This window comes from Plodia interpunctella, chromosome 2, assembly GCF_027563975.2.
Source record: "Plodia interpunctella isolate USDA-ARS_2022_Savannah chromosome 2, ilPloInte3.2, whole genome shotgun sequence".
NCBI lineage: Eukaryota > Metazoa > Arthropoda > Insecta > Lepidoptera > Pyralidae > Plodia > Plodia interpunctella.
Window position 1 is genome coordinate 1,381,915 of NC_071295.1, and position 16,262 is coordinate 1,398,176.

The window sequence follows — 16,262 nt, forward strand, 5'->3', positions numbered from 1 at the left end:
CTCCGGGCTTCACGGCAACGCAACCCCCAAACCAGTGGGAACACGGGAAGATCAGAGCGAGTTTGTCACTTCTATAGTTGCTGTTAGCCACGAAAGTTCAGTCATCTAAAACACTGTACTCAAACGAATAATATCAAAATTTTTTTATAAGAAATCACAAAGGTATAAAAGAGAGTAATTTCAAAGTTATCCAACTCTTGAATTTACACGACTTATTCATGAAACAACGACCGTACAAATAGTTAAGCGTAACATAGCACATAAAGCTGTCAAAGTTCAATTTTCAAAGTAACATTACAATCCCTCATATAGTTGTAAAAAATACCCGACATATTACAGGTGCTGAAGGCAATCCATGTTGCCGCCTCGTGTTTATTACTTGTTTTACAACTCCAGCTAACTGTAATTAAGGCCGGTCGATACTCCATATAGGACCTGTACTGTCTCTATGGCAATATTTACGGATATTTTTACTGATTGGACGTTCTGTAAAAATTCTATATAATGTTAGGATGTTTAATAAATTTTCTTTTTGGCACGAAAGAAAAAAAAAACTGAATTTCTAAATGTCTAGCTGATTTAAAGATTTTCATTAGGAAATAAATATATCATAATAAATTCAGTCTTTCAATAAAGAGTAGAAAATAGAGTTTTAAAGATTTTTTTTTCCACTGCAATACCAAATCTAATGGTCAAGATTGGTTAATAAACACCCAGTGTTGCCAGCCAAGAGGACAGAGCTCCTCATTTATTTTCTATTCATTGACATCTATATTATTATAAAGAGGTAAGCATTTCTTTCGCAAAATTATTTCAAGATTGCTATAGTCATTTTATCTCAAAATTCCCACGGGAACGAAGCCCCGGACACCATCTAGCTATCGACCGTATAAAACTGTAAGTACTGACAAATAGAAAGTTACAACGTCCTGTCCCCTAACAGATTTTAATTTATTCCCTTGTAATGTGGGAGTGGAAATATCGGGTCATTTATACGAAAATAACATGAAATATTGCATTTCGTAATATCTCCCTGCCATAGTTCAATAGGACGGATACGGATACGGAAAATAAATGGAAATACTGAGCATAAAGTTGGGTGTTCTAACAAACTTTTACCACTGCAGAGTTGGTGGAAAGATTTCTTCCCCTTTATTGCATTTCTTTCCGACTTAAGTTATTGCAGAAAGTTTAGTACGAAAACTACATATCATCATACTAATGCAGTCAATTTTAAGATAATTTGTTTAAATGTGTAAGCTTTAAGCGGGAATAGAAAGTTTTCTTCTTCGATATCCAGAAATTCATTTACTAGATACGCAATAATAAAACGCTGGTATAAAGAGATTTCAAATGCAGTATGCACGCTGTTTTTTTTTTTAATTTCATGGTTCCATCGTTCGCCAAAACGACGATTTTGCCAACGTCAAGGTTGAGATTGACACGGAATATAATATGTTATAATATAAATATTGAAACACGGTTCAGTGTAACCTAAAATATGAGTATATAAATATATTATACATACATACGGATATAGGGGAGAATCAAAAAACATCTGTCTTTGTCACTCATAAATAACTGTTTATTAAAGAAAATATTATAAATATTTTAAAGAGGAAGTGTTTGTAAGTTTGTGTGTAGTGGGAAGTCTTCGAAATCATTATATATTTACCACTAAGAAGTTTAATCATTTCTGAGTGGCGTAGGGAGTGCTTGTTTTCCAACGTTTTCAGGGGATCAAAGACCTGAGTCGCAGCTCGTATTCTATAAAATGAAAGGAGCGCGGGACGACAGAAATTGCAGGTCCCACGTTAAGAAAGGATACGGCACAGATTAAAAAGAACGGTTTAAAAATAAAAACGAAAGAAGGTTTAAAAGCTTGCTTCGAAAGCTTTTTGCAAAACGGTCTTGGGAAAATATTAATTGTAGCCGTTTACCGCAATGCTTCAGTTCTTTTCTTTACAATTCCCGTTGCATTTCTAGTTTCTCATAAAGAGAAAAAAATCCAGTTTATTTTTTTTAATGCAGCCTTATATAAATCGTAAACATGATTGGCTGCTAGTATGTGTAACTTATTGAGCCACGCTGCCAGTTGTCTAGAACTCTGAATATTCAGATATAAAACTTCATTTCATTCAGGTGTCCGGTGCTTCAAACTAGCCAAGCCGATTAACAACAATTACACATGCAAAATCAAAAACCCTAAGATCATAACAAACTCAACGTTGAAAATCTGGGAGAAGTACAAAAGTAGAAAAACGTAAATGTAAATATACACACAAGACAGATTTGCTTTGAGACTAAGATCGATCCGTCGGAATGAGGAACGGTGTTCCCACTGCGTCATTCCGGTCCGGAGGGCCGGGAAGCCGGGAGCTAACGATAGGTAATTGGGGATCATTACGCCGATGGACCTCGAATGGAGCAATAAAGGTGACGAGAATAGGTACGTATACTGGATTTCAAGGTCAAGGATCTTTAAGTTAGGATTTTATTATACTAGCTGGTTTACGCGGCTCCGCCTGTAAAAGTATTCTAAGTCACACTCCAGCCAGATCTCAAACTCTATCCATACCCATAACCCTCTCAACCGAATGCTCCGTTTTGATTAAATATAGATGTATAATTTATATTATAGATAAATCACAAATAACGAAGTATCCTAGATAGAATTTGCCTGCATATATAAAATTATTCCAAAGCACAGTAGGCCAGTATATAAGTCATATGACTAGTGACCCGTGCCGGTTTCGCCCGGACGTGCATTGTGAGACACATTCAGAGCATAGCGCTACGTTGTAAGTGAGACGTTGACGGAACTTCTTGTCGTGATATGAATTTTCTGACCTAGCGACAACCCCGGAATTTGTTTATTATTTAAAAGTAATCTTAACAAATTATGCTACATTAGGCAAAGGCTTTTAATAGAAGTCACAAATGTAGTCACAGTAACTAAACTGGAAACCTTGACCACCTAAGTCAGTGTAGTAAAAATGTGATGGCGGCGCTAGTCAGTTAACAAAAACAGCCCTTTAACAGAAAATATCAAGAATACAATCGCTACATATAAGTAAAATCTTGTCTTTCATCTTTATGATTCACTAATTTATTCAACGAATGATTCACCGGAATCCAGCCGAAATCCTTGGATCTACTTTGGAAAGCGAATCAAAAGATAGGATATTCCTAAGCCATAGGTGAATAAACTTATGATTTATCAAAGTTTAAGATTTATAAACGGTTAGGTAATGTACATAATACGTTAGGTATTTAAGATGTAATGTACAGTCGAGGGCAGATAGACATGACCCATTGTTGGTAAGCGTAAAACGGCAAGGAGGGTCAGGCTTGTCTGCCCTAAACTGTAATTGAAAGTACCTACATTGGTAAAAACGTAGCGAATATATTCGGTGATTTTAATCCGAGTTAATTGTTGGAAAGTTTGAAATGTGGTATGAAAATTTTAGTTTCGATTTCAAACCGCGTCGATTATTAGAAAGTCTTAAATGTGGTATGAAAATTTTAGTTTCATGTGGAAGTTGTGTTTTACATACAGGACATAAAATGCAAAGTATCGACCTCGATTCATTGCTGTGAGAACTGGGTGACCTGAAGCGTGCGTGGCGGGTTGCGTCACAGGAGTGGCGCCGACATGACGTGTGTGTGTATCATAATTTGACGAATCATAATTGCGATGGGAATGTGGCACTTTCCAGTTATGTGACCTTGCGTTGGATTTGGAAAAAACAAGTAACTTTCTAGAGTTATCTATCTAGATACGGGAACTGATGAAATCAAAAATTCTTGTAAAATATCATAACATTTTTTGATTTTAATCCAAGTAAAATAGATATGAATAAACTAAAACGAAAAGGTTGACTGTTATTGCTTTCAGCATTAATTATATATATTCTATTGTATTCTTTTACAAATTTTATTGTTGTAAAATAAAGCTGATAAAATATAAACATTTTAGAAACGGGTCGATTAATTCTAAAGATTAAACAAAGTTGCAAACACTTTTCCTTCATACTTAATATTGTGTAGAAGTGCAGATAATTGACGGATACGTAATGTGTCTATTGGCTATGACCTATAACATAAAGGAAGTGACATTCCAACAACCAAAAATGTAGCCATATAAGTTGCGGACCCTTTATTGGACGCAAGGAGCCGCCATTGTTACTGTGTATAAGGAATGTTTCTTCAGACCATGTCTTGCGAGACGATCGTACAAACAGTGAATTTAGAATATGAATGATAACTCTAGAGGCTAGATTCTCATTGAACTACTAAAAACTCTTTTATTAAAAGTTTTTTTCGTTTGGTTAATTATACATATATTTTTTTTCCTTTCATCAGCACTTGATCACAATCATAATATGTTTCAGTATACCTTTTGACCATATACTTTATTGTGTACTTACATTGTTATATTACTGATAAAAAATTACACAAATTTATATTTAAAAAATGGTAAGCCCTTCTGGCATAATAGGGACCAACACTTATTGAATGAGTGTCTTTCGGCATTTCTTCTCAGCAGTGGTCATTCCGAAATGCCAGTAGTTTGTAGCTTTGGTAAATATCATTTAATTTAGAACCAATATGACGTGAAAAGTGCCTGTGAAGGCCTAATTTCTGAATAAATGATTTGATTTTGAAAACCTACCGACCTATGCTGTATCTAATATTTAACTTTTAAATTATTTATTCAACAATAATTCAGAGAACAGAAAGCAACCTCTTGCTTAAATTGAGGTCCAGGGACAAAAAACAGAAGCTGACCTGGGTTATTGGGTAGAAGTGTATGGAATAGGACTATACATTCAAGTATATATCTGTTCTTATTCCAATGTGACAAAGTCTAAAATCGACAGCAGAGAGCAGAACATACGTGACTGTACTTAAAATTATTTCTGAATGGCATCAAATCGCATCGTTTTGGCGCCGGCCGGCGTATTTGAGGTTATGTAAATATGCGTCAAGCGTGCTAATTGATAGCTTTTATGGTACGGAAGCGCGTGCCCTATTCAGCTCCCCCTTTTAATGCACTTTAAATAAACCACTCCATACCATTGATAATATAAATAATGCCTGTATTTATTTTCAAATCTTTCTATCTGGTGTAATATTGCTCTAGACAAAGTTTGACCATCGTCGCTTATTCACGTATGTTTGTGTATTATTGAATATTTGAACCTTCATGAATTATACAAAACCATAATAAATATGTAATGATATCGCTAACCGCGTTCCACTTCTACAAATCTCCATAGCCCACTCCCCACATTTTCAGACCAAAAACATGAAAAGAGACGATGCGGATGGCGCCAATTTAACACTGAAAATTCACGAAATATATTTCTGGATGGGAATAAAAAAGTTGCATTATTATAAGACGTACTATATTATATACTCTTTATATATATTATATACTCATCGTATTGTGTTTTCAGTTGCATTAGCAGCTGTGTCGCCGAGTATTCAACAGTTTGAAGATTCGGCTGTTCTCAAAAATGTCCAGCCAATTATAATAATGGAAAAAACAACATAACGAATGAACTCACCGAGGATAAACAGACATGGATACGAAAGTCCATCGACAAGAACAATGCTCCTTAATAAAAAAAGAATATGTACTCACCTTCAATTTCAAGATCGATGGAGTAGGTCTGCGCTTCGCCCACTCCGTTGCTGGCCTCACAAGTGTAACTCCCCTGGTCTTCGTATCCTGGGTTCTTTATCACCAGAGTCTTGCCGTAGTTGTCCTGTGTTACGCTCGAAGAGGATAATATCGTCCGTCCGTTCTTCTTCCACACCACTTGAGGGAGCGGTCTGAAAGATTTAGATGTGTTCAGAAAACTTGCACAAGACAGGTATAAGTGTCAGTGTTTTATTTATTTTATTTGAAACTTTATTCCAATGAGTTACATTATCAGTGAAAGAAAATTTACGACGATCACATTTTGTTCTTGTAATCCTAACTAATATTATGAATGCGAAAGTTTGTTTGTTACCTCTTCACTCTCCTCTTCCTCTACTCAACCAATCTTATTGAAATTTTGCATAGACGTAGTTTATAGTATGGAAAAGGACATAGGATAGATTTTCATTCTGGAAAAATAATTGGTAAATTTACGCGGGCGAAGCCGCGGGCTACAAGCTAGTACAAAAAATATAATAGGAAACTTACGTTCCACCGAAGATACAATACAGCTCAACTTTCTTCCCCTTCAATCCCTTCTCCCTCCTTCTCGTAGTGTACTGCTTCACCGGAGCATGCTTGTTCAACGCTGGCGATATACCAGTCTTCTTCACATCCAAGAACACTTTATTACCCAACTTGTACTCGTTCCTGAACACAGACTTGGCCGCGCAAGTGTACGCCATCAAATCACTCGCATCAAAACGAGTTACGTTCGAGAACCACAAGTTGCCTTCTGGATCCAACGTCATCCTCGAATTGTTTATGGTCTTCAACTGCCCTTCGCTGCCTTGCAACATCCAGTAGACTTTGGGGTTGGGATGGCCGTCTGGGGGTGCGCAAGTAAGCTTAAAAGGCTTCCCTTCTTCCGGCTGAACGACTTTGGCCGGTCCATCGGATTCGCTGAAGGAATTAAGCTCAGCTTTCCTGACGAACACGGAGTTGGATGTGGCCGTACCCCACTCGTTTTCGGCGAAGCACTGGTACTGGCCGAGGTCCTCGTCCCGGGGCTTGCCGACGACGAGGGTGCCCCGCCCGGGCTGTTGGGAGATGCGATTGTCGTAGCTGGTGTACTCGAACGGCTTGCCGTTTTTCACCCATCTGTACCTGTTTTAGAAGAGAACAGTGTGTTATAGAAACGCAAATAGATACAAGTCGGTAGATTTGGCGGGTGACATTTCGTTTTTTTTTTTTTTATTTCAAAGAAAGAAAATTGGTGAAAAAATATGGTGTTACATAAATTTTATTATTTACCTGTTTATTCATAAAAGTGTATTTATATTCAAACAATTAAATCAAGCATCGTCAGAAGCAAATATTGGCAAAGAAACAAAGCATAATTTCCACGATTCGTTTAATTTTGTTTAGGTTTAGAACGTACAAACAGATGTCAATCAAGACCAATAAGTCTACAATATATTTTCGCAATGTACTCGATGTAATAATATGTATCTATTAATATTATTCTATCGCATTAGGTTTATAACCTGTCACGATGTAAAACATGTTAAAATTAAATATATATATATAAATATATACTCCACACGACCGCCTAAAATGTTTAAGTGATGCGCCTACGCACGCACTCCATTCACTGTAATAAATAGCAAGGCCCATTAATGAAGTCATCTAACGTGATTCACGAGTCTGCCGGTCTAAATGAGTGAGAGATTACTATTAATATTACAATAAAATTAATAAAAACAGACTCACGAGATGCAAAGTGTTGAATCACGTGCAATCAATTACACATAATGAGTAATAATAACATGTAATTAATATTTTAAAATTATACGCATGTACATTATACGGATTTCTTTATAAGTTAGCAACCATAATAAAAAATATTTGTAATTATAAATTAAAATCTTTACCATAAATAAATATAATAGGACAAATCACACAGATTGAGCTAGCGCCAAAGTAAGTTCGAGACTTGTGTTATGGGATACTAACACAACGATACTATATTTTATAACATATACATATATACATAAACATCCAAAACCCGGGCCAATCAGAAAATGATCATTTTCCATCATGACCCGACCGGGGATCGAACCCGGGACCTCTCGGTTCAAAAGCAAGCACTTTATCACTGCGCCACCAAGGTCGTCACTATATACGAGTACAATACTATCTATTAGCATTCTTGATACTTTTTGTTGTTAATAACCATTATGAAGTAGCAAATTATGTAAAAGAATAAAAATCTCTCGCATCAATCAACAGTGTTTGTTTAGTGCTGAAAGAAATATCCTTCCATGTTCTTTACAAAGTGGATACATCATATTACGGCAATAGGTTGACTATATAAAACATGCTGCTAATATATAGATAACTATCTAGTATTTTCACACGCTGTTGTCTTCTCGTAAAGATAAATTGACTGACTTCTCAATGAGTCGTCTCAGTAGAATATCGCATTCGGTATTGTATTAAGTCATAGGAGCATAACTAAAGATCACGTAATCGCCGCAAGTGTTACTTAAAGTATTATTGATCTGGTGTAACTCTAATTTTGATAAAACTACAGAATAACTGAAATTTTGTACAAGTTCAGTTTTGATGACAATGCTTTATAATTATATGCATGGCAAGATGGTGCATCCAGGATCGACTCCAACGGAACTCTTCAACGGTTTACTGCATGGCCATGTTTTACTTGTCACAACAAGATCTCTCTGACGACAATTAAAAATTTAAAACTTGTCTCAAAACTGTCATTTTTGAAAAAACCTTATTTAGGTGACAATGTTGAAATCAACCGAAGCAACAGCTAAAACAAAAAAAACCTGGTTACATTCCGGGAGTGCCGGCAGAAGTGAAAACTCGAATATTAACGTTGTGCACTTTTGACATCTTACGAATTTTCGATCAGGGTCACGTGTCCTGACGCGAGTTGAACATTTTTTACCCATAACAAAAAGTGCACAATGCCGCTAAAGAAGTTTTCACTTCAATAGCACACTGGATCAAATAGCGTTTGCTCTATAAAGAACCCAAATTGCATTTCGAATGGACTTCAAAATGCTATAAGAACCGTAACAAATCTTCAAGTAAGCAATATGGTGTGTCCAATGAAGAGACAAGAGCAATAAATTGCATACAATCACGTACTGGTATGCCATTTAAGACCTTAATTAAATCATAACATCGTGGACATGACATAGTCATACCAATACCTACAGTAAACTGTGTGTAAAATGATCTAGAGATAGACCTTTAAGTGGTGGAGATAGAGGTGATATTACAATGACTAGTAAACTGAAATGTGTCGGTGGAGAATCTGCAATGTCTAGTTGTTGGATTTGTGAAGGTTGTTGAATGCGATGACCATATCGCACAAGATAAAAAAAAAACAATATATTTTTTTTTATGGAACTTGTATGACAGTGATGTCGTAGTGACGTCACTATTTCAATATGTCACATTGAGTCAATAAGCACTCCTAATAAACTAAATGATAATTAAAAATAGTAAATCATAAAATTGATCAATTAAAGTGACTTTAAATTATTGTATGTGAATATATAAGATACTTCAAACATTTTATTTTATACCCGGTAAAAAGCCTATTGAAAAATTTATATAGTTAATGTTTATCTTGTCTATGATTTTGTAAACCTAAATTACTTAGTTAATATTTATCTATATATCATTATCACATATTTCTTAATTGTTTGCATTTTTCTTATATGGTCTTTGTATGTACACTGTTTTTGAATTGTAGTGTAAATCGTAACCTTATAATTTTACTACTATGTATAGTTTTACTACAATTTGTTATGTGTATTTAAATAAATAAATAAATAGATCACTACATATTATAAAACAATGACGCTTTCTCTGTCCCTATATCCCTATGTATCTTTAAAACTACGCAACGGATTTTGATGCGGGTTTTATTTATATATAGTTTGATTCCTGAGGAAGGTTTAGGTGTATCATTTATTAATGTTTTACCTGAGCGAAGCAGGGACGGGCCGCTAGTGTTTTATAATCCGCTAAGGTTAAGGATAGGGATAGAGGACAAGTAAGTGGATTTGTTATACTTGTCACACATGCTTTTAAACTTATTTTTGAAAATAAAAATTCTGGAATCGAGCGGGAATTGAAGTGTCCCTGATAGACAGGGGTGCGGGTTCAATTCCCGCTCGATTCCAGAATCAATCACCTCATTATTATTTTCAAAAATACAAGAAAGTGGTCTTTCAAACACGGAGGGTCGTCCTGACTGAACTCGCAACAATAAATCGTAAACTTTAATTTAGCTTGATAGTGTAAGCTCGCACGTGGGGCCGATATAGCAATTTCACACAGAGGAAGATCCAGGATAAGTATAAAATCACTATAGCTTATATACCTGGCTTGTGGAACTCTGTAATGAAGGACTATTTGTCTCTTCCAACCTCACATGTTTATTTGTAAATCCCTACATCCTTATCCTTACATACATATTATAAAACGTCCTCTGCCTGTCTGTTCGCGATAAACTCAAACTCAACTATTGGACGGTTTTCACGATAGGATTCCTGAGGAAGGTTTAAAAGCCGGGACGGGCCGCCAGTAAAGAATAAAACATATAGATGAATACGCGCAAATTACGCGTATATAAAGTAGGGATAATTTCAACCCTCTGTTGAGGGGAGATTTGAATAATGTCAGAAAAAGAGTGCATGAATCTTCAAGAAATATCTTTAATATTGATAGTGTCAACGATGACATCAATAACTTTGTGACCTCATAGTGTGAAGGCAATCAACTCTACTAAGACCAACCTATATTGTATTGGAAAAATAAACTATATGTTACTAATAGTTACATATGAAATAGCGAAAGCTGGAAACTTAAAATTGATTCGATATTTTAAAAGATACGGATAAGTAAATAGGTTATTTTTCATACAACAATATGTTTTTCATACCAATAAAATTTGACGTGAAACTGCCTGTGAAGTTGTAATTTCTGAATAAATGATTTGATTTTAAGGCGAGCATACATTGTTGCGCGTACCATCGATGTTGAAAGTTATTTTCCTCAATTTTCATACGAACCTGAGGGGCTTCGTACGTACAAGTGCATAAAACGAATGCCACGGTAAAAGCAGCTATTTAGCGATTAGCGAATTTGGACAGATTTACATGTTGTTTACTGTACATACAGGAACTGAAAATATTAATCCTTTCCTTTATTGTGTTTCAATCACAAATCTCCTTTACCACGCTCTCGCCTAGTGTCGTGTTACAGTGTTGCAATTGCAGTGGGGAATATGTTAAGCTGATAAAGCTCTGGTTACCATTAAATCAACCTAGTGTGGTCTCGTAAACACTGCTAAAGACTAACATGTTTATTTTTCTCACTGTAGCGTAGACCACCGATAGTGTCATGAAGATTCAAATAACAATTTACTTCATTCAAGAGATGCAATGTTAAAATTGTCTCTTCAGTTTTTAATTTTTGTCGAATAAGCATTTATAAAATAGCAGAAATTCGAATGCTTAGTAAACCTTTTTACATAAATAATATTAATATCAAAACATGAGGAAAGAAAGATGAAGGCGTAAAGGAAAATAAAGGAATGCAGATTTCTTTCTATGACCAGGAAACTTAATTCTCCATCATCAAGACCAACTCCACGTCATACTCATAACACACTGACCAAGTGAAATTAAGTATACTCTATACTATATACTCTAGTAAATAAATCATGCAAGCCCAAATGTAATGTCATTATTTTTTTCTAGGCTGATATAAATCGATAGGCAGACTAATCATAATCTGCCTACAGTCTATTTGTGAAAATTTGCCTTTACCGGCTACGTAAAGGCTTTACGCAGTAAGATGCTTTACGGTAAACAGTATCAATACAAAAACACATACGCATCACGCTTTCAGTGTGCACCGGCCTTTAGTTAGTTAAATTTTATACTTTTCTAATATAAGAGTTAAAATTCTTATTGGAAATTGTTTAAGGCTAAACTCCTGCCATAGAACCTTTCGAGGTAAGAATATCACGTCGAAAACGGACGAGACAAAAATAGATATTGGCTAATTTCAAGGGACTTCCAAAGCCTTTACGTTTGAAACACTTGAACGAATTTTATTGCTGGACAGACAACGTTTATTTTTACCACCTATATTATACATTTTTTCACGACCATTGAAAGTATGTAATGATAAAAGGGTTACGATAAAATAATACTATTAATTGATCTGACAAAAAGTAGAAAAGCGGACCCAGGCTCCAACGCCCAACGGCTGGAAGTTACCAGGAAAACGCTTAGATGAAAAAGAAAGAGATGTAATACTGTAATTCTGATAATACAATACTTGTAGTTGCAATAATAGTCGTTACTATTATAGGGGTTCAAACATCCCTAGACATCCCATAACGAATTCAGCTAACGTCCGCACCGGGACATATCCGTGAAGATCAATCGATGTGCGCACCCTACTTGGGTTAGAAATGGAAAAAGGTTACGGGAAAATTTACAGTAGATTGCTTTGAAAATAGGATCTCTTGGCTGAATAGGCTGGCAGGGAGACAAAATCTAGCTGGCCAGGGTTAAAACGATTGTCGTGTTTTTAAAGCCTATATACGCAATGCGGCCAATTGACAAACATTAGATTTCCCTTACGTTAGTCGATAGATCAACAAAAATAGTCAATGTCCGATGATTGACCACGATCTTGCGTGGAACACCGTGTGCTCAGCACGCATTGGTAATTCAATATGATACCTAACTCAGAGGCGTATCTATATTACGCCATGAATATCAGCACAAAATTAATATAATATTTTATAGGCTTTTATAAAAATACTAGCGCCCTGTCCCGTCGCTCGGATGGACCATCCTTATCACTTAGGGTTAAAAACAAAAAAATCTAATATTATAAATGCGAAAATAAGTTTATATGTTACTTCTTCACGCTATATCTACTCAACCAATATTCTTGAAATTTTGTGTTGTTCGAAGTATGGAGAAGGACAACGGGCGAAGCTGCGGGCAAAAGCTAGTGGGTATTACGGATAATAACCTATTCTCAGACCATCTGAATATGCATATAAAATTTCATAAAAAATGGTCGAGCCGTTACGGTGTAGTTTGGTAACTAAAACCGTGACACGAGAATTGTATATATTTTATTAGAATTGTATAGCTTTTAAATTATTGGATTTTATAAAAAAATAAAGCAGAAACATAAAACTTACAAGTGGCGATATTTCCGCCAAGTGAAAAGAGTGAAATCTGGTATAATTAAGGTCTCGAGGCTTAGCGTGTAAACAGTCCGTGGTCCGTGCCCACTTGAAATCCAACTCAAACGGAAAGTTAAAATGTCTGCTGAAAGTTCCGCACGCAACCCAGAAAGTCTGCGTCTGGCTTTAGCATAAAATAACAGCGCTATGAATGAATATGTTATGCACATTGCAATTTATGTATTGAAATGGTAAATTACTTGTATAGTTTCTTTTTCATATTTTATTTCTCTTATATATAGTTGTTTTGGTACTTCTGACATTATAGTATTTCGTCGAGAATAGAAGACGCTTATTTAAAACACTTTATATAGGGAAGTAAATAGAAAAATATAACGTATGTGGAAGTGGGTTGAAGATCAATAGGTGAAAATAAAGAAGAAGAAGAAAGGAAATGAAAGCACACAGAAACAAAATTTTCTATAGGTTACTAAAATCCCTCAACAGCCTAAAATTATAAATATACATCAGATATCATCTTTGTATCCCTTATGGGGTAAGACTGAGCTTAGTCTATAATATCTGGTTTACCTTGATTGACTCTTCCATTATGCGCGGTATGAAAAACAGCTGGCACACACTACGTTTTTCATAAAATAGTGAATAAAGAATGAACATTTATTGCTAAAAATTAAACAACATAACACAAAACAATATAAAAAACAAGTAGATAGAAATCATAATATACAAGTGAATGTGGTTCATTCACAGGTTCATTTTGGTACATAGGCCCATTCAGCATATGTTGCAGTCCCATGAGTAACTACAACGCTGATTCTCAGTGGACTACTGCAAATGAGTCATGGACGAGGATAGCACATGAAATACATAAATATTTTATTTCATTTTTTAATAGGTATTTCATGGTTTCTAGTTAGGTAGTGCAAGTTGCTTACTTAGGTGCCGGTTCGCCCTCTGCCTCACACTCGATGATAAAAGGTTTGTCCACTTCCCCGGGCAGGGCCACTTGGAACAGCAGTTCCTCTTGTGTCGGCTGCTTCACTATTTTAGGCGGTGACGTCACTGCGGAAAGCATTATCACTTAGATTCCCACTGCATTTTTTATTATTGATAATGTTATTGCAAATAAACTATTTTTCATTCTTTCTATGAGGAAAGAGGAAATTATGTTTTTGACCATCATGAAAAATTATTGGGCATAAAACAGGACTGAAAAAAATTATTTAAGTAATTCCTTGTTTTTTAAAGAGTTTGGAAGATGTTTTAAACTTTACCTCTACAGCTGGCTATAAATCTCTATTTTTAACAGAAATAGAGGTAATTCAAACTCCTATAATACTGATATATATAATAGTGGATCTTTCTGAATGTTTTTCACCAGTAGTGTGATGTAGTTTGGAATACTTGCGTGAAATCAAGTAAGTACCTAATTTGTGTTTCAAGTAAACTATATGTTTTCATTCTCAATAATAAATATGATGAATTAGTTATTTGTTTCCAGACTAAGCTTTGACATTGAATCTTCTTCTTTTTCTTTGCATGTAGATTCTCTCCGATGATATCTGAGTTAGTTTATCACGGCAAGATTAGCAAAAGAGTACCTTACCTACTACTGTATGTAAGATGTAAAAATATGAATTAAATAGGCCGAAATTGGCATGGTCGCAATAGCTCAGTGGTTAAGAGCACTGCCCTGGATAGACAGAGGGTGCGGGTTCAATTCCAGTTCATTTCCAGAATTTTTAAATTCCCTCATTATTTTCAAAACAATATCTGATGGTTAGAAAAGAGGCAAAAAATTATGATTTAAAAAGTTGTTTTTAATTTATTTTCTGTATTTACAGAGTGGATCCATCATAGTCTCAAAACAAATTACCCAATCAAAGATTGCATCACAGTGGTTCCTTGCCAAATCACTATGATATCTGTCCAACAAGGTCAAAACAATGGCCCCAATTATTAGTGGGACTTTACAATAAGTACAATTCAAAGCATCCTTCCTTTATTGACTTCACTTTCATTACATTTCTAGTATATATTATTTTTTTAATAAATTTATATCAGTTTATCACCGAGTGGATTTTTATTGATGCACAATAATACATAAATTTTATTCTTATAAGTTACAATAATATCAAAATCTAAAAATATATTGTATGTACATAATATATAATAAATACAATTTCAGGAACTACATTTTTGTAATTTGTCCAACAGAACATGCAGATTTCGATAGATATGCCTGATAGACAGGGCATAGACAGGAAGTAAATAAATACTCCTCTTGAGGCTATGTATATTTTCTCTACCTCTGTCTTATGATGCAGATATAGACAATAAATCTAATGAAAGTAGTTGGTATCTCAGTATCAAACAATATCAACAATTAGTTTAGAAAGCATTTAGAAAACTAATAAGATTAGTGTCTTTTTACTGTTTGGATTGTACCTATTGGATCTTTGGTTTTCGTATTCATTCACATAATATTTTCTGAAGTCTAACCTAAAGTTCTGCTCTATTGATGTATGAATGAAAAACTTTGTAAAGATAAAGGTTTCCGACACATATCATAAAGTTGAATGAACCACAGGTCAAAATGTGTTGAGCAATTGATAAGAACAGAGAAAAGCTGATAAATAATGAAAGAAAGTAAATATACTTACAAACAGCGGCGGCTTGCGAAACCGCTGCTATTAAACATAACAACTCCAGGGTACCCATGTTTCTCACTCTCCTCTCTTGCAGATCTAACAAGAAACCAAAAGCACGACTCTTATTCAAATTGAATATAAGAAAACACACATGTTCACGACACTTGATGACCTAATCCGAATAAAGCTTGGCCACAATGACAACACCCACTATAAATAGTAACATCAAATTCACTAAATTGGCGTCCTCTTATAACACAAAAACTTGTTTATTAGCTTAACTAGATATCATAAAATCTTTATTGTTTCAATTTTAAGTGATTATTGGGTAACTAACGCTAGAAAATCGTACAAATCCACTATCGTTAAAGAAGACGGTAAATCAATAATTGTATTCCAATAACTGTATAATAACTAATTGTATAATTTGTAAATTATAGTTATCCGTAAATAAATTATTTAAATTACCTAAATATACTTTTATAACAATGTCATTTCGCTAAAAACCAACTAAATTAATAAAATTCACGGGTTTATAGGCGGGGCCTCTAGATTCGCTGTCGTTCGTTCGTTCAGCGTTGACGGTTCAATGACTGCCATAGAGACCATAGAGTTTTTTACAAAGTTTCAAGATCGCTTCGGCCATGTCATAGTTTTGCCTCGCTCGCACTCTCGCTTT

General features: G+C 34.9%; 1 protein-coding gene across 3 annotated transcripts in view; it reads right to left on the bottom strand.

Annotated features, from left to right (window-relative positions):
* Nrg (Neuroglian) overlaps window positions 1-16,206 on the bottom strand; it is a 35,666-nt gene extending 19,460 nt beyond the window's left edge. For all 3 annotated transcript variants that reach the window (XM_053753978.1, XM_053753991.1, XM_064436841.1), the window contains exons 1-5: window positions 16,052-16,206; window positions 15,596-15,679; window positions 13,868-13,994; window positions 6,200-6,817; window positions 5,651-5,841 (exon numbers count right to left, since the gene is read on the bottom strand). In XM_053753978.1, coding sequence (XP_053609953.1) covers window positions 5,651-5,841; window positions 6,200-6,817; window positions 13,868-13,994; window positions 15,596-15,653 — 994 coding nt within the window. In that variant the 5' untranslated portion in view covers window positions 15,654-15,679; window positions 16,052-16,206. The remainder of the gene's footprint in view (window positions 1-5,650; window positions 5,842-6,199; window positions 6,818-13,867; window positions 13,995-15,595; window positions 15,680-16,051) is intronic.
* Between the last annotated feature and the right edge of the window lie 56 nt (window positions 16,207-16,262).